This window comes from Macrotis lagotis, chromosome 3, assembly GCF_037893015.1.
Source record: "Macrotis lagotis isolate mMagLag1 chromosome 3, bilby.v1.9.chrom.fasta, whole genome shotgun sequence".
Taxonomy (NCBI): Eukaryota; Metazoa; Chordata; class Mammalia; order Peramelemorphia; family Peramelidae; genus Macrotis; species Macrotis lagotis.
In genome coordinates, this window is record NC_133660.1 from 3,606,758 (window position 1) to 3,632,182 (window position 25,425).

Below are 25,425 nucleotides of genomic sequence, written 5' to 3' on the forward strand. Positions count from 1 at the left end.
AGTTTTCAAGAACTACATAAATGTCCATTTTTATCAGGATAGTGTTGGGGCACAGAAATGCACAAGAAGAATAAGATAAGTATGTGAGTTGGTTGCTGGCCAAAAAGTTCACCAGCCAAAGGAACAAGCTAAAGATTAGGCAATCAAGATAGAGAGACTACAGACTTGGTTCAGATTGAAACAATTTGGAGAAGCTTAGGACATGTATACATTCAGCATATCACTAGTATACATGAACAGCCCATTAGGTATCACTCTTGCCATGTGACTAGCCCATCTTTTTCTGGCATATATTTCTTTTCTATCATATAATCTATCTCATACAACTTTTATTCCTGTTCTTTATAGGCCCTGTTCATACTCACCATATGTCTTCCCGTTGGAAAATATGATGTTCCATGCCTTTCAGTATACAACAATATTGATAGAATGTTAGTATTTTTAAATGGTCCTTTATTTTATTTTTTAATATATTTTATTCTTAACTTTTGTCTTTTCCTCACAGTCATTTTGTATGCCCATTCCTCCTACTCCCCATCCTTGATTTATTAATTCCATGTGACAAAGAAAAGCAATTTAGCAAAAACATCCTATAAAGTGACTACATCTGACATAGTAGGCTGTAAAACTGTCCAGAAGTCTAACACTGCCTATCTTCTGTTTCTCTATCTTTTCTTCCTTAGTTTTTCTGTTACTTAGGTTCAGCTTTTTATATTGATTCATGATAGGTATTGCATATATTATCCTTTTGGTTCTCTATTTTTTATTTACAGTGGTTCATACAGCTCCTATCATGTTTCTCTGAATTTCTCACAATTGAAATTTCTAATTATTCATTGCTTTCCCATTAGATAGTCTCTCTCCAATCAGTGTATGCCAATCTCCCTCCCAAATTCTTTGATACCATAGAATGCTACTGTAAATATTACTGTGAATTACAGTCATAGACCTTTGCTTCTGACTTCAACTTCCCTTGAGTATATGACCAGTAGAAGGATCATTAGGTTTAAAGGAATAAATAGTTCAGTCACTTTACTTGCATATTTCTTAATTGAAATCCAGAACTGTTTGAACAGTGTATAACTCTGTGAACGGAGAGTATCTTTCCATAGCCCCCTAATGCCAGTTTGCATGGTGGATATATTGCAAAACTTGAAACATGTTTTCATGTACATGTCTCTTATTGTTAGTGATTTTGAGTATACTTTCATGTGATCATTTAAAATTGACAATTTTCTGGAAATCTACTTGGGCTCTTTGCTTGCTTACTAGGAATAGGATTTCAATGTTTGGCCTTTGTATCAGGAAAAATTGGGTTATTTAAAGAGACATTACAATTTCCCCTAGGAAATTTAGATTGTCTTCTGCCTCCTGTTTCATCGTGGACCCAGTTTCTTGGCCAGTTGCAGTTTTTCCTCACCAATGCCTTCTAAGAGAAGCTTTCGTTTCTTTCAAAACTGCTAATGCACCATCTTCTTTATCTTCCTGATCTTCCCAGTTGCTAGTGATATCTTTCCTCAAAATTTGGCTTTTATTTATTTTGTCTTCCATAATTCAGATAGAATATTTATTATGGGCTTATTATGTGCCCTTCTTGAGGGCAAGATTTGACTCATTTTTCTTTTTAGAACTGTAGTGCATAGCATTGTGCCTGTCACATAAGTCATTGATGAATACTCCCATCTATATCTTGTTTAGAAGAAAACAGGAGTTTCAGAGGAAAACATACACAAAGGATCCATTTTTGGAAGTAGTATCTTGAATTTAATTTTCACTTAAAAATCAAAAATATAAGTTGTAAACAGTATTGAATCACAATTTTATAATAATCCTTTCTGTTTTGGATATAAAAAAGTAAAAGTTTGTCATGTTAAAAATAATTCAAATATATAAGAATTCATATATGTTCTTTGTCATCATTTTTCTGAATCATTGGATTCAAATAGTACAATTATTGTCGTATGTAGGATTGGGAAGTTGGAAAGTTATTGTTTTTCTAAAATATAATCATATCATACTACATGTAGAGGTGAAGAAGACAACTTTAGAGGGCATCTCCTCCAAAGCCTTCATTTTGCTGATGAAGAAACTGAGGCCCTGAATAACTAGCTCACCATTATTGAAGAGTAGACTGGGTTTGAAGCTAGAGTCTCTCTATCTTTCAACCACATATCAGTGCCATCACTTTTTTCCCCATGTCTGAAAAACCTCTATTCTCAAAATAAACAGTGCCTTTAACATGAATTCCTTATGTGAAAGGGATGCCCTACACAGAGTGTTAACCTTTATTTGCCTACATTAGGTAACTAAAATCTTGTGTTAAACATCAAGTTTCTTGCTTAGGGAAATTTCTGAAATGAGATCAGTACATTTTTCAATTAAAATATTGTTCTGGTAACGAAGTATTGGGATTGGGGAACGAGGGGGAAAGTGGAGTGGAGTGCAATGCAGGGAGGAAGGTGGATCTCCTGTTATTTATTTATAAAACGAAGACACTCTTTAACAATTACCCAAGCATTCTGTAAATACCTAGGAGACATTTTGTATTGTCTCTGTTTAAAGTCTAACATGGCACCTTATGTTCACAACCTTTTAACACATGACTATGACCTCCTATACAAAGAAAAGGAACAAATCCCTGTTTATTAAGTTGAATAAGTGGCTATCCTATCACAATTAATTTTTTTAAATTTTTGATTAGTAAAACTAAGATCATGTTATTTATTTTAGGAAGAAATCTACTCCAAAGAGTCTCCCATGACAACCCCCCACCTTGGTTTACAGCTACACCCTAATAACCAATTTGTCTTCCATTCTAAACACTGACTTATGTATTCTTCATTCTGTATTCATTTACTTTATCCTTTTCTGTTTGGCCGAGTATTTCTCAAGAGGCAGATATCTCCTCCCTTTCTGGGCACAAACTTCCCCTGGAATTTATATAGTAGAGGCACTGACATTTATATATTTGTGGAAAGCAGGTAGAGGGAGAAAAAGTAAGTGACAGAAAATAGATAGGGATAGATAATGGACCTTAAAGAATACTTGCACATACTGTTTTCCCTCTTTCTCTTCAATCTATCCCCCTCCAAAGTTTTCCCTAAAACAGTTGGGTCTTAAGCCTACTCTAGTTCAAGAATCAGGGGACAGCTCAGTAAAAAATTTATGAGGCTCTTCATTCAAACAGATATTTTAAATAATGACTTCCATTTTACCAATATGCTAATATGAATAAAAACCAGTGAGATTTTCATACCAGGAAAGAGCGCCAATAAAGTGAAACAGAAATATATAATCAAGTTACTGTTCTTTTTTGTTCTACCATAGAATAGTGAATCATGACATTTACTTCTTAATTATAGATGCTACTCTATTTAAGGATTTTGGGGTTAATTTTTCTTTTAGCCTTGGGGAAAAGAAAATAGAAAATATTTATTTAGCACTTACTCCATGGAATGATGTGAACAATACAAACATTGCCTCAGTTGGACCTAAGTTGGAATTGTTGTGTGTTGGTATTTGGAATATATATGTAATTTACTTGCTCATTTTCTTCCAGGTGACCACTTTCCTTATGAATAAATTATAATTCCAACTTCTAGTACAAGAATCATTTATTGATTTAAATTGACAATATCCAAATTTAACTGAATATCGAGATTTAGCTATTAAATATTATGTATCCTTTTGAGTTTTGATTTTTTTTAGACTAGATCTATGATTTCACTGGGCTAGAGAGCTTCCAGTGAAAATACTCCTTCAATCATATCAACACCAGATTTGCTCTTTGTAGTCTTAGAGAATTGCATTTGGTCAGGGTCATGTAGTTGATATGTGTCCAGAAGGGATATGAACCCAGCTCCAACTAGAAAATGTACTAGACCAATTTCAGATCAGGAAAGGGAAGATAAAAGTCTGGCAGCAGGATATTCAAATTCAACAGACCCACCCAAATCTAGGTCAGAAACTTGAAGAACCTAGACAAAAAGAAGACAGTAAACAGATAGCCTCCCCAAAATTTGTATTCTCTTAAACTGAGTTGTGAAAATGACAGGACATTAAAAAAAAAGAAGCTCAGGTCAGACATGCCCCTTCTATAAATGAATAGAGCCCAACATTAACCCAAGGCCAAAGTCAAAAGGTAGTTTGGAAGAACAAGAAAACATAAAAGGTACCTGACCATAAAAAAACTAATATGGGCACCAGGGTGGAGGTGAGGGGTGATTGAATTTTTTTTTCCTGAAAGTAAAGGTTTTAGGGTTATAGCCAAGAATAACTACCTAGCAAAAGTGAGTATAATAAATAGATACTGAATTAAATAGACGACTTCATTCATAAGCATTCCTGATCAAAAGACTAGAGCTAAATAGAAAATATGACATTTAAACACATGATTCTGAAATATAAGAAAGGTAAACATGAGGGGGAAATAGTAAGGGACTAAACAGAGTTAAATTGTTTGCAGTCATATGGGGAAGAAGATATATGTAAACCCTCATTCATTCTTTAGAATTAGAATATTTAGTTTCTAATTAATCTTTAAACTATGTTCCAAAGACTGTTTATTGAATGTAATTTTTATTGCAACCCAAAGAAAGGTTCATTTAATATTTCTGCTTTTCAAAAAAGAAATGATTTTTAAAGAGACAAAAGATGATAAAAATATTTCTGCTTTTCTGCATTTTGAATTCTTTTTGCTCTAAACCAGTCAGTTTTTTATGAAAGTGTCATACATAACTGAGAAGATATGTACCTTTCTAGTCTCATATAGTATTGTCCAGAGGTCTTTCATCTCTTATTTTTTCTACAATTCTGTTCATCTCTTTAACTTCTTGTTTATTTATTTCAGGGTTTGATTTATCTAGGTCTGAGGGGTAAATTGAGGTGACCCCACTAGTATAATTTTACTATCAATTACCTCCTGTAATTCATTTTAATTTTTCCTTTAAAAATTAGGATCCTATGCCATTAGGTGCATATATGTTAGTATAGATTAAGAGAAATCTCACCCAGATCTTCTTTCTTTGAGTAAGAATATTGGATCGAAGATTAAACAATAGGTGAAATTTTTCAGTTAGTATAACCTGGATTATTGACAATAATTCAAATGTATTGCTGCCAACCTTAACAGAAAAAGTTGGTAAATTTTGTCCATAGAAAACACTATTGATATCAAGGCTTATGCTATGTAGAAAAAGAACATGATCTCACAGTGTCTTATTTTAAGATGAAATTTTATCCATGAACATAATAAGTTAAATCATCTAAATTCTGTTTTATTGAACCCATTCGTTCTTAAGGAAGATGATAATACTAGTTCAAGGAGGGACCTAGTGAAAATCCTTCTAATTTCTCAACCAACATTTACCATTTGGGCAAGATTCTTAACTGGTAGATTGTTTCTTTAACCTCCCCCCCCCCAATACCTTTTCTCCCTGGAATTTAAAAACTAGAAACGTACATTTCTGTGTGTGCACAACAGAAGATTATATATGAAATCTCTACTTTATAGAGTTCTTTATTTTTTATTTATTTAGGGCAATGGGGTTAAATGACTTACCCAAGGCCACACAGCTAGGCCATTATTAAGTGTCTGAGGATGGATTTAAACTAAGGTCCTCCTGACAGCAGGACCAGTGCTTTATCCACTGCATGACTTAGCTGCCCCTACTTTATAGAGTTTTCAAAAAAATGCAGATTTTGCACATTACTTTCAAAACTTGTTTTCTCAATTGGAGGAGTGGGGTGGAAAGAAGGGAGAGAATTTGAAACTCAAGGTTTTGGAAGTAAATGGTGAAACTTACTTTTGAATGTAGCTAGGTTAAAAAAATTAAAAATAAAATAAAATAATTGATTCTCAGCCATCATTTTCTACTACACTCCCTTTTCCCAGACCACAGTCCTCTACCATAATTTCTCCATCATTCCCCAGAAACCTCTTCATCCTTGAAGATCACTTCAGACCTAGAATTCATACCTAGAAAGTAGTCTGTGCCTCTGGTGACTTCTTTTTCTGCTTGGATGACTCCTCTCAGCATTTTCATGTAAAGAAGATGCCCATCTCTTCATTTCCCACCAGACTATACCGCTCTTCACTTCTCCGTCATGCCTCCCTCTACCTCTTTTCAGCTTCTTTTTATGTGCAGATGTCTCCATTAGAATATAAGCCCCTTCAAGGGCAGGGACATATTTTCTTTTTCTTTGTATTTATATTCCCTCACTTAAATCAAATTCACTTGCAAGGCTTGACATCACATTCCAGATATCACAGTCCTTTCCAGGAAGAAAGAAAGCAACTCAAATTTTTATCCTCAGTGCTTAGCACAGTGTCCAACTCCTAGGAAATACTTAATAAATACTTGGGAACTTAATAATTCATCAACTTTAAAAGGGCTCATTTTACAAATGAGGAACTGGAGGTCTTAGGAAGACAAGTCATTTGCCCCAGGGTATATAGATAATATCCAAGCCAAGGTCTGAATAAAGTACCAATTTCCCACCTCCCGGTTCAGCATTCTTTCCATTTTGTCTTGTTCTGTACCCTGTAATGGAGCAAGCAAGTTTTGGGGTATACCTAGTTCTCCTGTCCTCCCTATTTAAAGACTTATGCTTAAGGACCATAACCCCATGACATGAATGAACTGAATTGAATAGAACTGAATGAATCTTTTCTTTCCTTTGTTCTCTTCCTCTCTAGCCCTCTTTTTCTATCATAGATTTGTGCCACTTAATTTTCTTCCTCATAATGAGGAGAAAATTTAGCCCCACTATTCATTTCAGCAAGGAATCTTTTAAGGGTAACATCAGCAATATTGTTTTCTGTTAAAAGTAACAATATCTTATTAATAACAAAATGCCTGACAGGTTATACTTTCTTAACATCAGCTTTGTAAGCTAAATAAACAATAAAAGTGTTACTGTTTTCATTTTATCCCAGACTCATAGATTTAAGCAGAAAAGGATCCTTGAGATCATTTAACCCAGCTCCCTTATTTTACACAAGAGAAAACCTAGGTGTTAATGGATTTATTGTTTTATTTAAGGTCACATAGGTAGTTAAATGTTGGCCAGGGTGAAAATTGAGGTCTTCTCCCTCCAAGCCCAGCATTCTTGGCACCAGGCCATGCTTCTTCTTATCGTTTGTAATATTCTAAGGGTCTCTCTTTCCATAAATTTCTAAATAACTGAAAATAAAGCAGTGATTTTTCCAGGGTACAATTTATAAACAAGAAATATGGTATGTAACTGTGCACATGTTTAGAGAATTAAAATATTGCATTTCTATAAAAAGAGATCTCAGGAAGATGCTTTAAAACAAATCTCCCTGCCCACTCTGGTTCTTTTTTTTTTTCTCCCTCCCTCAGAGTTGCTTTGTTGTTGTAAATTGACAACTTTGCAATTAAAGTGATTAATGTTGTACCCTGTTGTTTATGGGGCCTGAGGTCATTAGGCCCAGAACTAGATTTTCTGTGGGAAACTGCAATATGGAGCCTCTCTGCAGAGGGGGAGCCAGTCTTTCAGCTTTATGAATGATTGTTGACGTATATTAAAGGTGTGCATGAATAAGAGAATAAGCTACAGTAAACAATGTGAATAGCTTTTATCATCTAATTAGTGCTTGAGGTCCTTATTTCATTCACTGGGACCTAAGGATATTTATAAAGTATCTGCTGAGCTAAAGCCATTTGTGATAATACTGAATAAGGTATAAGTTTCCATACTCACAAGCTCTATAATTTTGTTGGCATGGGCACTTCTTGTAATGATGCAAAATTGCAACTCTACTCATAAAAGACAGTTTATTTTAGTTTTTTAATATGATGGTTTAATTGTCTCCTAATTACAAGAATGCAGTAATTTTTTTTATCACATCTATGTTGCAATAATGATGTGATTAATTTTCCTCTTTTAAAAACTCATAAATTTTTTATAATATTTATTTTTCCAGCTGCATGCAAAGATAGTTTTCAAAATTCATCTGTTTTGGTGTTTTTCCTTCCTCCCTCCCCTCTCTCTCCTCTCCTCTTGACAGCAAATAATTTGATATAGGTTATACATTATAACTATGTTAAACATATTTCCGTATCAGTCATATTGTGAAAGAAGAATCAGAACAAAAGGGGGGGAAATTTTGGGAGGAAAGCACAAAACATTTTAAAAGTTGAAAATAGTGTGCTTTTATCTACATTCAGATTACATAATTCTTTCTGATTGTGGATAGTATTTTCTAATATGTGATTTCCCCTCTCCCAAAAAATTGTACTCAAATCAGGAAAAATCACAGGCCACAGCAGATAAAATTTAAACTTCTGTTTTATGTTCTTTCAATTTGCTCTCAGATCTATAAAAGAGTTTGTATTAGTTTATATTTGACTCCTTTCACTTCTAAAATTCTCTAATCTAGGTCTATAAGATGCATGATCTAAGTAAGCTTAGTTGGAAAGTACCAAGAATTTTTCTTTTTGGCTCCCTCTCTTATAAAGTCAATCACCTTTCAGAATAACACATCCCAGTCACACAGACAGCTTTGTTCTTTTAATTATGTGTGCTTGGGATAGTATTGGGCCAAGGCAATGAGTATCTCAACATGATGACTAGCTCAAGCCTACTAGTTTTACATGAAGGAAAAGGAGAACAATAAGCAAATTGTTAAGCCAATGGCTTGGAGCCATTTCTAGGACATTAGCTACTTTGAAATGCACACACTGAAAAAAATTACTTGTGAGGAACAGCATAGTAGAAAGGGAGCTATATACTTTCCAGTTGTTCACTTGTATGTAAATGTAATTTGGCTTAGTTTAAAAAATCATTAATGTTTTTCTAATTTTTAAACTATCTGTGGCTTTCCATTGATTTTCATGAGATAAAAGTAATATTCTTTGGATGAATATCTGACAAATTTGTTTTTTTAAAGATAGTTTTATTTTTCTCACATCTTCCATATAACCTTTGATTCTTGAAAATAATCATTCTTTTCTGTTTACATACCAGGGTTTTTCTCTTAGAGAATACAGTAATGAAATACTTATGTTTAATAACAGTATTGTATCTATTCCTGTTTGATTTTTTAAAATCCTTAATAATCCGATTCTCTACTATTTCCATTCTTTTTTGCAGATTACCCTTCTTGCATTGCACATTGTACTTTTCTGTTCTCCATGCACCTTCCAACTCCAACACAGACTGACCCTCCTTGTCTGGAATGCACTTTCTCCTCACTTACATCTCTTAGAACCCCTAGATTTCTATAGGTACAGCACAAATATCGCTTATTCCCCAAATTGTTAATGACAAATCCCAGAAGCTACTTTGGATATATTTTTTATTTAATTTGCAAGTGCTATTTTTTTATTGTCTTTGTTTCCTGGCACATAATAGGCACTTTAAAAATTCTTATTGAAGGAAGGAAGGAAGGAAGGAAACAAATAATGAATCAAAGAAAATACTCTTTAGGAGAAATTTCAAGAATTCTATCCTTAATTCTGTCCAACTCCAGACTTGAGTAAATAAACATTTTTTTAACTTCACAGAAGAGCTCTTAAAATAATTATCCATTTTTAAAAACTGAATTTAGGTCTGATTCATTTTATAGTATGATTTTTACATCTCTCTAAGTTTGATGTAATAAATGAATGGAAAGCATTTTGTAAAAATTAAACCTGGGATTCAAATACAAAAGTGAGACAGTCTCTTTCCTCAAATATCTTAGCTTTTTGTAGGGAGAAACAACATGTAAGTAAAGCAAATGGTGTCCAGAGAAGGGTAATTTGCTTTCAGATGTCACAAGGTGGTGAACGAAACCATAAAGAGAAGGCAGCTGTTTCCAGAAGCAATAGTCATATCAATTTGATTGCTTCTTTTAAAGGAAGAGATAGAAAACTGGGTTAAGTCGGGGTGGGGGTGGGGGGAGGAAGGGATTGTGGGGTCTGGGGTCAGCTAGATAGAGTCAGTCATGTGTGATTGTTCTAGTTGACCTCACATGGTCCCAAGGTCATGGTCCTAAAGTATTTAGTAGAATTTTTGTCTTTGTTCTGCTTGAGGATTATAGAGGGTCATAAGTTGAAACAGTATCTCTCTAGCTGTGCCAATGGCCTTCATAGTCATAACATTCAACCCTCTTGTTACACAAAGAGTAAATGGTAACGCCCAATCTGAACTTAAGTCTGGGGACTCAAGTTCAGCAGGTTTTCTACTGCAACACACTGCTTCTTTATATCCGTATTTATAATTCATTATTGCTGACTCTTGATTTTTCATAAGGAATCCAATTTGAAAATTAAGTTCTGTCACACACACACGATAGCCTTTACATGTACTGTGTGTTTATTTTTTAGCTTGAAGACTTGAATAAAGGTTGAAAAATTTGTTCTTGCATCTTGCTGTATTGTTATATAGCTATTCAAGTATCAGTTTTAAAAGAGTATATGATCTCTGTTGTGGAATATCCTCTATCATCTCTCATTCAATGAGTAAATGATTTTGTGATTTTTTTTTTGTAGAATTTCACTGAAAGATTTCACTGTTTTCTACCTCTGTTTGTTTCCTTTACTTGTTGCAATAAAATCAGAAAGTTTAAAAAAAAAGTTGGCACTCTAACAGTAAACATGGAAAGTTGCACCATTTTACAGAGAGTGAGTTTGTGTTGCAGTAATAGAATGTTAGTTTACCATCTATTATGACCACTTTCAACTTAGCCAACTGTACAGTTGGTGCCTGCCCTGCTCTAACCTGACTAATTAGCTGTCATTGAAAAATGTAAGTCCCTGCTGGAAATCTTTTAGAGTTCATTGTTCACTGAAACTCTGAAAGATCCAAATGAAGGGGCATTTTAGATTTGTTAGCCATCATGCATGTAAGATAGAACATCTCAGTCTCTTTTTTGAAGCCACTGATCATTTAAAATTTAGTCATTCTGAGATTTCTTAATTATGATGAGTAGTATTTTGCCTTCAGTCATTGTCAGATGATGATAAGATCACCCTCCTTGAAACAGGAGTTGTATTACATTTTTTCTTGGAAAGAAAATAAAAACTTATTAATGAAGTTGCAACACATAAGAAAATGGTAGGTAAAGAGACTCTGACAAAGACAAAAGAGCTGTCAGAGTTGACTTTGCCAGAAAGTCAAAAGCAACTTGCATTACATTTTGAACTAAAGTTGAGTAAATAAGTTTTTAAGTGATTGTAACCTTTATAGCATTTTAGTAGCCTCATTTGAATAACATACTGTAACCAATAAATAATCCACAGTAAAAGGAGGTGAGTTAGAGTCAGTGAGACCAAAATAGTTTCTTTTGGACTTTGGACATTGCATAGGCTGTGGCCCATGTATGCTGATGTATTCTTTTAGTCTTGTTTTTCTTTCTTTCACATTAGAGTTGGCTTTTGTTTACTGAACACATAGATCATTTGAATGTATAGAGTGACAGTTTGTCACATAGTAGAAGGAGAGAATAAATATACCAATGTGAAAAATTCCTCAGAGGTAGTCTTTAAGGGAGAAAACTTACAAAGCAAATGGTACGTTGGCTATTACAGTCTAAGGATTAAGACAGAGTTAAATGAAAACTGATTGAGGACATGATGAATATATTGCTAGGTTGAAGGTGGAGTGAATAAGGGTGTAACCAACATTTGAGTTTTTAAAGGAATACTTTCTAGAATCCCTGCAAAGTAGGGAGCTATGCAAACACTCTGCTTTATCTGAAATAGACAAGGAAAGCTTCAGATAAGGTGTTGGCAAGAGATACAAATGCCTGGTGTAATTTCTTGATTGAATGAGTCAGGAATCAGAGCCAACACCTATTTATGAGATAAATTAATATTAATTCAATTAAGCAAAGCTTAATTTTATTTCCAATTTTTATTGATTTTGGTTTTGTTTTTGTGTTTTCTTCATTTTTGATTATACTTCTTCCCTCAATGAACCATCATTTTGAACAAAGAATAAAAAAAGGATAGGAAAAGTATTTCAGTAAAACTAAATCATGTTACTTAAGTCTGCTAATATATGCGATATTCTACATTCTATTGCCTCAGCTTTACAAGGAAGGGGGGGGATATTCATCATTGCAAATTGAATATTTTATGCAGCAATGTTTCTCTTAGGAAGAAATACAGTGGCTTATGAAATTCTTTCCTTCTTTTTTTTTCTTCCAGAGCATCTACTACACCAAAGCCTGAACCTGTTTCAGTTCAGAAGGTAAGTTTTTAATGAAAAAAGAGGAGGGTAATATTTAAGGGTCTCTGTTGGACAGTCAGTTTTCAAATCCAATCCTAGTGTCTTAAGTCTCAATATAGTTTTCTCATATTTCCTTTATTTAGAGAGTTTGTTGTTATTGTTTTAAATATTCACAGTTATCATCTTTATTGTGAGATTGGCTTTTAAAGAATTCCACGTCTAGTCCTCTTCAGAATATGCTATAGGTATAGATGACAGTAATGAATGTGCATCCAAAATATGGACAAAGAGTCTTGAGGACCCCTCAGAAGTCATTTGGTGATAGCTTTTGTGTCCTAGAAATGATTTTCACTTAGCCATAATTCAGAGACATCTATTCACTTACAAGACTTAACTTATTAACTTTCTCTTGCTTTCCTACATTATAATTTTGTTGGTCTGAATATGAGTTACTCATTACTTTTTTATCCTTTTGTTGTCAGTCAAATGGCATCATCTTTTAATCTTTAAAAGAAATATATTGCACATCATGGCACTGCCTCTACCACTGTCGTCCTGCACAGTTCGACCCAAGGCACTCCCCAATACTATATGTTGCAGAGATGGTACCATTCGGCAGTGAGAGGAGTTTCCTTAAGGATAATTCCTGTACGAACAAAACCATAGGTTCAATATGCCCTTACCCCCAAAGTTCTCTGTATCTATGACTCTCTTTTAAATAACCTAATGTTGAGGAAAGTATTTTTCACCTTAGACTTTAGAAAGTGATATTTTTAAACAAGAATTTGTCATGAAGGAAAACTACTTTCACTTTTAAAATATAGTATATTCCTTCCAGTTAGCTCTCAATTTTTTTTTGTTTTCTAATAAAGGAAAGGAAAATTTTGATTCAGTGTCTAAAGTATGAGACAAATTAATGATAAAAGACCACACCAAATATTGGAATATGATTGAATTTTGATACAAATAAGAAAAAAAGATTTATTTGTGAAAGCAGATAAGCTATCATATAATTATGGAATGTTAATGATGAAAAAGTGGCATGAACCATTTCAAAGACATTTCTTAGCCTAATGACTATTTCGACAACTTTTGGCTAAAAGTCATTGGACTTTGAAAAATTTTAATTTTAAAAAAAGTGTTTTAAAATAAAAATTAGAAATATGCAGTAGGAAATATTGCTGCTTGTTCTGAACCTAATGATGGCACTGTTGTGCCAAGTTGGACTTATAAGAGCAAATAAAGTTGTAGATGGAATTGTGTTAGAGAACCTGCTTTATTGGTACATGTGTTTTAAAAAAATGCAGTTTTTTTGTTGAAATAGGAGTTTATTCATATGAAACTTTGTATTATAGTTAAATTTGTTATATAATTTTGATGTCTGTCATGCTGAATAAGAGTTTTCTTGCTTAGTTGTCTAAGCCCTCTACAAATGTCTATAAGTTGATGAAAAAAATGCATATATTTTTGTTTTGCATCAGTGTTATGCATGTTAAGATCCCTTATTATGCATGCTAAATTATATCCCGTTAGCTGCTAACATGAATGTATCTTGTTTTTAATATCAGCTGAATATTTTTGCAATAAGTTATCTCTTTTGCATGTATTTGGTGTGTTCTCTGCGTGTGTTTTATTTTTATTTTACATAGGGAGAACCCAAAGAAGTAGTTAAGCCTGTGCCCATTACATCCTCTGCTGTGCCTAAAGTCACTTCCACATCCAACTTGGCCTACAATAAGGCACCACGGCCTTTTGGGGTTGTGTCTTCTCCAAAAGTCACATCCATCCCATCACCATCATCTGCCTTCACCCCAGCCCATGCGACCTCTTCATCACACGCTTCCCCTTCACCAGTGGCTGCTGTCACACCTCCCCCATTTGCTACATCTGGACTGCATGATAATGCCAAACCTAGTGCTGACCAGCCTTTACCTGCCTCGAGCTCTGTTAAAACTGCAGTTAATGTCCCACGGCAGCCCACAGCCACGAGCCTGTATGCCGGCGACACTGCCCAGGAGCTAGCCGAGGGGCAGAGAAGAGGATCCCAGGCTGACAGTAAACAGCAAAATGGGTAGGTGGCTACAGGGTGCTTTCCTGCTCTTGTCTAGGACTCCTTTTTTCAGGATATTTAAGAAAGCACCATAAACCCCAATGTCAGAAAATGCAGCTTTTTTTTTTTTGAAGGAAGAAGCTTGAGTTATGAGTTTGATTTGCTTCATAAAAAAGAAGTGTTTATGTGTGTGTGTATATGGCATTCACTTCAATGGCAAGATACATAATTATAATTATGTATTGTAATGTGCTATCAACTTCCTGACATATGATGTAATGTTTGTTTGTTTTTTTTTCCCCTATCCCTCAGATACAAGCAACTGGCACTTAAAATGCAAGGCAGATCTGGGAAAGGTTCTTTTAATCCCACCCTCCACTCCCCAAACTTTCTGTTTTCAGGTGATCACTGCATTTGTCAAGTTCTATGTATTAATTGGAATTGAAGGGGAAATAAGGTATTTGTAATCAGAGCTTAAAAAAAAAAAGAGTAGCACTCCCCTAAAGTCTAAATTTGGCAAGAATCTATATATGCAGTAGTTTAAACCAAAAAATCTGATAAAATTATAGAACTCTGAGTCTTAGAATTGAGATTTATTCTTTTTTTAATCCCAAACGTGTGATCTCGGTGAAGGTTTCTTTTTAATGACATCTTTTATACTTACATCATCTTTATTTCTGAAAATATCTTGATTTTTTTTCATCTCCCTATAACAAAGAATTAACAAAAAAGAAGAAAAAAGGTCAGCCCAGAAAATCTTAGCAACATTTCAGTCACATATGACATATTAAGCAGTATTTCATCCCCATTGTCTTCTACTTTTGCAATGGAGCTGTAAAAAAGCATTCTCATATCTCTTTCTCTAAGCCATGCTTGGTCATTATGATTTCATAGCATTGATTCTGATTATCATTTTTTCTTTCTATTTACATGGTTCTAGTATTGTTTATGTTGTTTTCCTGACTCTACATCCTTCATTATGCATCACTTCATAAATGTCTTCCAACGAAGATGTTTCCAGAATGAATCTGAACTCTTAGGATTTCACAATTAAAAAGAAAACAGATATTTGAAGATAATTACAAACTCTTGCTGACTTTTCAATGTATAGAATATTGTTTTTAGAATTGATCTAAAGCATTAAACTATCTTTTACTACATCCTTGGTCTTCAAATTTTTTACTTCCTGAAAGGTTGTTTTATTCTCTATAGATCAAAGACATCTCCTTATGCCAAAGCAGACCTAGTAAATTCATTTTAATGAGATTCATTGCAGGAATGTGGAATTGAATGGAGAGAGGGAGAAATATAAGAAGTGCACAAGATAGCTTTAAAAATGCCATTTTTAGAGACAGTACAGTCAAAGAGATGATGAAGCTCAGCCTTCTCTGTTGAAATGATCTCTTCTGCATACTAATTCCCATAATGAAGATGCTTTGTTTCATATGGCACTGCTGTCATGACAACGTTTAGGCTCTGAAACAAAAGATGGCAAGATTCCATGCATCTTAGTAAAGGAAACAAGCAGGCGGTCTAATTTACTTGCTCCTGTGTCTAGATCTGGTTTTGTATGGTGTCTGTATTTAATTTGATGACAACTAGTGCCCTAAAAATGTGTGTTTTCCTTTCATGCTTGAGATTATCTAAAATTGAGATTGAGAAAACAATTTAACCCATTAACAGTCAAAGAAAATGTTCTAAAAAAAAGTATCACAAAATTTCTGAAATGGGGAGGCACTTTGAGAACTATATAGTTCAGTACATACTTAAAAGAATTTCCTCTATAGTATACTTGATAAAAAGTAATCTTTCAATTTTTGCCTGATGCCCTTAAATTAGGAGAGGCTTTTCCCCTATTTAAGCAGCCAGATGGCACAATGGATAATCAAATGCCAAGCCTTGCATCAAGAATTCTTAAATTCAAATTTGTCTTCATACACTTATTAGCAGTGTGACCCTGGATAAATCATTTCATCCTGTTTGCCTAAGTTTTGTCATCTGTAAAATGAACTGAAAAATTTGGGTGTGACTGAAACAACTGAAAAACAACAATAAATAAAAATTTCTCTATTTCTTGGAGAAGTGCATTCCCCTTTGGATCGTTCATCTCAGGAAACTTTGCCTCCTTCCCAGTCTGACCCTTTTGCCACTATTTCCAATCTTGGGGCAAAATAGGGCAAGTTTAATGCCTCTTCTGTGGTCTAATCATCCCATTTCTTCAACAATTTTTTTTAGGTTTTTTTTTTTTTTTGCAAGGCAAATGGGGTTAAGTGGCTTGCCCAAGGCCACACAGCTAGGTAATTATTAACTGTCTGAGGGTGGATTTGAACTCAGGTATTCCTGACTCCAGGGCCAAGGCTCTATCCACTATGCCACCTAGCCGCCCTTTATCTCCCTTCTGAATCATATTAAAAGATAACCATTCTGACGTTCTTTTTAAGAAACTCAGAGCAGTTCTGTTCCAGTCTAGTAAACATTTATTAAGTTCCTCATGAAGACTAGGCACTGTACAAAGCATTGGAGATGCAATTAATAGAAAGATATTCAGTTGCGTTTTCTCATCCACTCTGTGAGCTCACAATCTAATAGTAGGAGATTACAGGCAAGAGGAGGCTGGGAAGTTGGGGTGGTGCAGGCAGGGGAACAGCATCTTATTCTGTGGAATTGAGACTAGGAGGATAGCAAAGTAACCTTACAACCTAAAATGACTAAGCAAGTAAGAAATTGAATAAATTATAAATTTGACTTGACTACTGCATATATGGATTATGATTCTGACTTTTTGTAAAAAGTCATTAGTTTTTCTGTACCTTCACTCTAGCACCCAGTTCCCACCTGGGAGGGTTGCTAGTCTTCTTTGGATGATTTGAGTGTCTCCATTTCTCCCTTTCTGGTTGCCTCTGCATTGTAATGTGCCCACTGCAGGTAAGTCCTGTTAACCTAATCAAACTTTGATTTCTTTTCAACAGTTTCTAAGTGTCTGGAAGAACCTGGCTTTTAAACATCTTAAGCCTATGTTCTACCATGGTAATAAATGTAAAAATGCTTTTCTTTTTTGCAGAAAACACAAGTGAAAAAGTTAGTATTCACCTTGCTGGAAGGGAATTATGGTGATTCATATCAGAGTAACCAGCATGAATGCTTTATTTTTTGCAAAATTTAAATTTTGCAATATAGCTTTAACTTAGTATAATGGCAGAGGATGCTTTACATAAGTTTGGTTTGCATTGGATATGGTGTGGTGACTTGCTTCATTATATTATACAGTGGGATTTTCTTTTTAGAAAAATGGGATTTGCTGTGTGTATTGTTTTCAAAAACAATAGTGTCACTCTGGTTTGGGAAGGTCTTTGAAACAAAAGAATTATGAAACAAAGAGAAGCTACCCACATATGGCACTAATGTTAGTAATCTGTAAAAATGGAATTGCTTTCTAACCATTAGCCTAAGGTATTTTTTTCAAAAGTGAAGTTACAGAAATCTGAACAGTCAGTAATAGTGAGTGATGTTATTACTAGCTGAAGAAGGGTCTGAATAACACTTTAGAGATAGGGAAGTGGGGAAGCTAGGGAAACAGCTGTTTGCCAGGAAGAGATAAGAAGAGTGCCTGTCTCTGAAATTGTTATCTTGTCAAAATTAACCCAATTCTAATAACTGAGAACAAAGTTAAGACTTCATTCTCAAAGTTTTCTACATTAGGCAAGGTTTGAAAACTTTATCTCTATTTGAAGGGAACTCTGATCCTTCACTACAATAATACCTTTGACCTAATAAGTTCCTATATACTATGGCAAGTCTAATTGTTTGATTTATTATTTAATATTAAATAATATTTAACATTAAAATTATAATATTAAAATTTAAAATATCCTTTATCGTGCCATTTTGCATATTTTATCTAAGATGACTGCCTAACTTTCCTACTCCTAGTTTTTTAGCTCTGATTAGAAGAGAATTTCTGATATAGAACAGTAGATTCGTAGAATTGCAGAGCTAGAAGCATCTGCTTCATCTAGCCAGCGTCCTTTCTAAAATGGGGTGCCAAATTCAAGGTATGGTGACCAAAGCTAAAGATGGACAAGAAATAACCCAGATAATGATAGTTTTCTAGTGTTGTGGCATTAAATCTAGTAGGTACACTTTAAATTCATTAAAAGACAATGCTCTCTAATGCTATAGGTGTCCAAGAGTGTGAGATAATGAACTCCTCATCTCATGAGCCCTTCCCGCAAAGACTGTAACCACCTGTCATAGATGGTAGAGCAGGGATTCCTATTAACATGCAGACTGCAATAGCTAGGGAGGAATGTGAGATAAGCCAGGAAAGGTAGATCGGACAGGAAACAATTAAGAAGGAGCTTTAAGTGCAAACACAGTAATGGGAATTTTGCTGTATGGGCAGAAAGGTACCAAAACTGAAGGTTTCGAGCAGAGACAAGACATAAGAATGGTGAGTGGAGATATGCAATGTAGTGAATTGATCCTCATTCACAAAGAAGTTGAGTCTGTTTATCACACTTTTCCTTATTTCACAGAGCTTAACTGAAGACAGCAAGAAGACTACTAATATTATACATCTTTTTACATTAAGAAAGTGAGGTAAAACTGTCAATCAGTCAGTAAGCTTTTATTAGGTGTCCACTATGCTACAGTGACCAAGCTGGGGGAAGAGGGATGAGACTGAGGTTCAAAAAAAGGCAAAAACGCAGGAGTTCACAACTTTTTGCAAACAAGATATGTTTAGGATAACTTGAAAGTTGTTTCAGAGCAAGGACAGTAAGATTAAGAAAGGCAAGGAAATGTTTCTTGCTAAAAGTAAGAATTAATTCGACAAGGGAAATTAGAGAAACTGGGAGTCAAAAATGAGGAGGAAGAATGTTACAGGCATGAGGGACCGCCAGTGAAATTGCTTGGACTTGAAGATGAAGTATCTGATCAAGGAACAGCAAGGAGGCAAAATCTTCTGTAGTTCAGAATATACAAAGGAAATTAAATTATAAGAAAACTAGAAAGAAGGAAAGGGTCAGGTTTTGAAAGGTTTTAGAAGTCAAACTGAGAGGAAAGGAGAGAGGAGGGGAGGGGAAGAGAAAGGGAAGAAAAAGAAGATAGGTTTAAAAGTAGAAGAAAAAGAGAAATACAAGGGGAGGAAGGGAAAGAAGGGAGGAAAGGGAAGGAAGGAAAAAGAGGAGGATGGGGAGGAGGTGTGGGGAGAGAGAAGAGAAAAATTGGAAAGGATAGAGGAGAGTAGTGAAGGGGAGGAAATTTCTATGAATATATTTGGCACTGGAATTTGTTGAATTGATTATATGATCAGATCTGTTTTAGGAAGATTAATTTGAAATTTGACAACAGAGTGGAAGGTGAAAGTATTTCTTCCTCCTTCCTCCCAAGCCAAATCAGGAATTCTAATTCTAATTCTTTCAACAAGAAATATACTCCTAATTTTCTTTTTTATTAAAACAATTCTTCCAAAACATGCATGAATATACATATACGTATACGTATACATATACATATACATATACATATACATATACATATACATATACATATACATATACATATATTTCCAATTATCATGACCTCATCTTGAAAACATGAAAAATTCAGGGACTGTTGATGGATTGAGAGGTGATTAAAGAACAATTCTAGTGACCCTCTTTGTTATCCTTACTATACAATCCTACTCAATGCCAAAGGAATTCTGCCAGCTTTCAGTAGAGTATTTTTGTTGAGACAAGAAGATAGAAAATATCTGAAGCACATTTAGAGTATCTGTCATTCTGGGATTGCATTTTTTTTGTACTTTGCACCAAAAATACTAACATGTGTGTCTTTGTGGTTGTTTTGAGGCATGTTATGCATGAAATATTTTTTAGTAAGATTAGCTCTTTGTAATGTCAAATATTAATTGACCATTAATAATAATCATAATCTTTCTCATTTTGAATTCACATTTCTTTGCTTTCCACGATCCTGGAAATGTCCTTGTCTTCTCTTCCCTTTCACATTTTTTGTATATTTGTTTATTGTCCCTTCTTCAGTAACCCAGGCACAGCGTAAGTACTTAACTAATGATGGAATTCCTCTTTGCATCATAAGCTTTTACTATGTACTTATCTCCCTTTCAATTCACCAAAAATTTTTATTAAATGGTGACTTTTGTTGTAAGAATGTGAACACTAAAGTGTAAAAATGCTTATCCTTCTGTTTATATAAGCTAAGTTGATGCATTTATAAAATCAATATTTCTGCTGAAGAAAAAATGAAATAAGTAGAGATGTGCAGAGAGACAGTAGTGTTTTGGAAAATCTATTTAACTGTTTAGACCATCTGGCTTCCAAAAAAGTCCAAACTGTGTTTTAATAATAATTGTCTTTGAATGAGCATGTTCATTTTGAAAATCAATATTTTATCACTAATTGTTCATTCTTCATAATAAAGTGTCTGTGTTCTTTAGTTAACTACAATTCCATTCTAGTGATATTTCCATTTATCATTATGTGGGTTTGTGTGATAATTGTCAAGGGCTCATGTGAATGTAAGCTGGATCAATCATCATCTTCCTCATTCTCTGCCAATTTAGATATTGTCTGAATGACAGTGCTAATCTTCAGTGAATTTATGAAGTGATTTTTTAAAATTCATTCATAGAATCTTAATTCCTAAGGGGGTAATCCTAGAATTTTAGAATTAGAAAAAAGGGAACAAGCATTTGTTACTCACCTACCATATGCCAGGCAAGGTACAATGTACCATTTTTTAAAAAATTAAATTTGTTCATTTATTTTTCCAGCTACATGCAAAGATAATTTTCAATATTGGTTTTTTAAATAAGATTTTAAGTTCCATATTTTTCTCCCTTCCCTCCCCTTCCCTTGACAGTAAGTAGTCTAAAATAGGTTATACATGTATAACTGTTAAACATTTCCATATTAATCATAAGTTGCAATGCATTACACAAATGTTGTGTGTGTGTGTGTGTGTGTGTGTTTATGAATAGCAAATTGTACATAATAGATTTGCAGTTTTTTGCACAATCATTTTTATTATACTATGTTATGGAAATGCTTGTTTTATTCCATAAATTAAAAAATAAAATTTAAGCAAAATTTGGAAACTGGAAACTGCCTCTCTTAATAAAACCTCAAATCATGTTAGTTTTTTGGATTGCTAATTCATAGTGAAGTCACAGTCCTACAAGATCCCTCTAGGTATTTTTCTGACAATCTGATATTTAATCATTTTTCTCCTACTTTACACTTGTGAAATTGATTTTTTTTTTGAACCCAAGAGTAAGACTTTTTACCTTTATCCTGCTGGAATTTCATCTTATTAGAGTCAGCTGGGTGCTCTAGGCCGTCCATCCATTTGAATTCCAACAACTGTCATCTAATATGTTAGGGATCTCCCTCAGCTGTGCATGGTCTCTGAATATTATAGTATGTTCCTTATTCCTTTATCCAGATCATTAATAAAAGAATGCAACAGCTCAGAGTCAAACATAGATTACTGAGATGCTCTGCTGAAGACTTCTTAGAAAGTCAACCCTGAAACACTCTTTGAATCCAGCCATTTATTTTTCTCAAGTTCTATCTGTTAACATCTTTACATATTCCTTTCATAGTGTGAGATACTTTATCAAATACTTTATGAAATTTAGACAAAATATATACATAGAAATCTTCCTCTTCCTCTCTCCTTTCCCACTTCTTCCCCTTATCTCTCCCCATCCTCATCTTTTGCCCTCCTTCCCTTTCCTTCCCCCTCTTTCCCTTTCTCTCCCCTTATATTCTTTTCCTTTTCTTCTGCTTCTTAACCTATCTTTTTCTTCCCTTTCTCTTTCTCCTTCCATCCTATCTCCTCCTCATCTCTCCTCCATTTCCTTTCCCTTCTCTCCTCCCCTCCCCTCCTTTCCCTCTCCTCTCCTCTCCCCTTCTCCCCTTTGCTCCCTTCCCTTCCCCTATTCTCTTTTCCTTATCTAATGTCTTAAAGCACTAATTTGTTTCTAGTATTAATTACAATCCTATTAGTATCAAATGATGTTGATGATACTCTTTAGATAAATTATTGATCCACAATAGGAAATTTATTTTATCCACTGGTATTAGTTGATTGTACATCTCTCATATGATAACCACATATGAAATACATTGCTACAAGGGAAAAATTATTAATAAATTGAATTCAATAATTATTTAAGGGCTATTAAATAATAACCAATACCATAGCATATGTAAAGTTTTTTACTAGCAGGGTAGTATGCTCACCAAGAATAGAGTCCCTACTTTTCTTTTACAACACTCCCTGATGCAGTGTCTTTCCTAGGTTATTATCCTATCCACCTTCTCCTGGACCCTGTATTATCTGTTCTCTTCTTCTCTACTCACTATAATAGGGGAAATATAAATATGCTCATATACAGATAATAACAAGCCCCTCCAGTGTTTGTCTGAACAGTTTTCTGGCTTGAAGAGAGTTTTCTTCTTGGGAATACTAAACAATAGCTGTTCTCAAAATGTGGTCTTCAGACCCCAAAGGCATTAAGGCCAAAATCAAATAGAAATAGATCCCATATTGACTTAGAAAACCACAAATGAACAATTTCCATATTGTATTATATTGTATTTTTATTTCTTTCGTTAAGCATTTCCAAATATATTATATCTGATTTGTTCCCCTTGTGCCAAATCCTCATGTATGCTGCCCATTCTAGAAGTTTGACACCTCTGTCCTAGAGGAAATGTAAAGATTTAGAGAAAAATAAGAATTATTTTCATAATGATTATTAAAAATACTTTCTTTTCCAATCATTTAGCTTTGTGACACCAAATTTTCTACATATATTTCAACCAAAACATCACAATAAATCAAATGCAGAAACAGATATGACAAACTAGCTATCTTTTGATAAGTCAGATAATAAAAGATACGCAAAAAACATAAAACAATGCTAGTTTTTTTCACTAACTTAAAAAAATCATTATTTTTCAGACTATGTTATGTGGACCTGTAAGAGGTTTATTATCATTACTTTTAATTGAACAAATAAATACTTTACAATTTTATCCATTTCATTTCTAATATGGTAAATATTGATAAATATAATGGTCTTTGTGATCCTCAATTATGAAGCAAGTAAAGAAGGCCTGAGACTAAAAAGTGTAAAAATCATTGCCTTATATCAGTGAAACAAAGGTCTGATCCCCAAAATGAACAGAGGTAGACCATGATTTATTGTAGTAGGAATTGATTAATACATAATTCTTTTTGCCTTACCAAATACTTACCAATTATTATGAATGGATCATATAAATGTGTATGTATATATGTAATCTATTTTATTTAGATTTTATTTTATTCTCTTTCTTGCTTATTATTTTCCTCTTCCTTTGTTTTCTTACTGTCTTTTCTCTTTTTTTTTCCTTTATGTTGGAAATCTCTCTTCTGTTGCTTTACTATGTCATTTAAAAGGCCAACTCCACCTAAACGGTAACTTTAGAATTTGTGAAGGTATTTTAAGTTATCAAACCTTTGTACTTTAGTTACATCTTAAATTCCAAACCTCATTTTTCTTCTCCCCCCCCCTTCACTTGAATAGACCACCAAGGAAGCATATTGTGGAACGTAATACAGAGTTTTACCATATACCTACTCATAGTGATGCAAGTAAAAAACGTTTGATTGAGGATACTGAAGACTGGCATCCAAGGACAGGAACCACACAGTCCCGTTCTTTCCGAATCCTGGCTCAGATCACTGGCACTGAACACCGTAAGTTGACATTTTGTTAAAAAAAAAATGGACTAAATTAAAAAAAAAAAAGAGGGGGATGTGTGGTTCCATGGAAAGAGCACCAATCCTGCAGTCAGAAGAACTTGAGTACAAACCCAGTTTCCCCCTGCCCTAAAAATAAAAATAGAGCAGATTAAGTCTATTCTATTAGAATTAATAACCATAAGACTAAGTTAGGGCACATCCTATCCTGGAAAGAGATAATTGCCCCAGAATGCTAGGTGGTAGCAGTTAATAGAATGTTGAACTTCGGTTAAATTCTTTTTTTTGCATATTTTTTTTTAGTATTTTATTTTTCTCTAGTTACATGTAAAATCAATTCTTAACATTTGTTTTTAAAACTTTGATTTCCAAATTCTCTCTCTCTTCTTCCCTCCCCAAAACCCCTCCCACCCCAATCCTACATCTGACATTTAAAAGATTTGTGGCCCTGGGTAAGTCATTTAACTCCGTGAGCTAAAGTTTCCTCATCTCTGAAAGACAAGTGCTTTGCAAACCTTAAAGTACTATAGATGTATGAGTGATTACAAGAGAGAATAATATGTGGTGAGGCTAAAAAAATTAGAAATATTTCCTGGAAATATTTACTTTGGAATTATTTTTAGTACTTGATCTATTTCAATTACAATGACCAAAAAAATGATGACATTTGGAAACATTTATTTGTAGTCAGTTGTTGTGCAGTACAGAATTTGAAGTGGCTTTGCCAAACTTAAATGCTTGCTAACAAGAAGCAGAGTTTTGAATGTTTTGAAAAATTTTAAAAGTAATGTAAAATATTTCTTACTTACTTTTCAGTGAAAGAAGCAGACAATGAAAATGCAAAGAAGACAAAGTAAGTTGATTTAAAATTGAATGCTTTCTCCTTGTGTGTGCTCTGAATGTTTTCTAAATTTGAAAATGTAAGATGGCACTTGGGTCTATGCTATAATTGCAAGTCTAAAGCTCATTTCTGGTGCGTTCCATGTCATGCTGAAAGGAATTGTTGAAATTGTTTTAATTAGCATGTAATTCATTGCGTATATGTTGAATTTCATTTTCCTTAATCTCAAACTAAGATTTGTATTGTGTGTGTACAGATGTTGGGCTTTTGTATTTTAACAACTGGCCAGGAATGAGACTGTGTTGTTTGTGCCACTTGGTTTGTCACGTTATTTTAGGCACAGATGTAGAGATTGTCCACTTAGATTCTGCTTGAATATAAAATGAGTATTTCATTCCTCAAGCATTTTGTAGTTCACAGTATTAGCATGGACTATAAGAAACTGGAAGAACAATGCTATGGAAAGTTATCATTCAGTGCATGCTCTCTGCATGCTCCATGTGCTTTCGAATTTGAAGATCAGAAGCTTCTTCCCTTTCTGTTTCTTATGATTTTCCTGTCACCTTTTTTTCCACAG

General features: G+C 34.0%; 1 protein-coding gene across 8 annotated transcripts in view; it reads left to right on the forward strand.

Annotated features, from left to right (window-relative positions):
• The window catches only part of PDLIM5 (PDZ and LIM domain 5), a 241,033-nt gene that overhangs the window by 110,710 nt on the left and 104,898 nt on the right, over positions 1–25,425 (forward strand). For 2 of the 8 annotated variants that reach the window (XM_074228065.1, XM_074228069.1), the window contains exons 4-9: positions 12,159–12,201; positions 17,292–17,308; positions 20,275–20,289; positions 23,705–23,722; positions 23,832–24,004; positions 24,824–24,860. In XM_074228065.1, the coding sequence (XP_074084166.1) occupies positions 12,159–12,201; positions 17,292–17,308; positions 20,275–20,289; positions 23,705–23,722; positions 23,832–24,004; positions 24,824–24,860 (303 nt within the window). Of the gene's footprint in view, positions 1–12,158; positions 12,202–13,829; positions 14,252–17,291; positions 17,309–20,274; positions 20,290–23,704; positions 23,723–23,831; positions 24,005–24,823; positions 24,861–25,425 lie in introns of all 8 variants that reach the window. The other 6 variants (XM_074228063.1, XM_074228068.1, XM_074228061.1 and 3 more) reach the window with 5 other exon arrangements.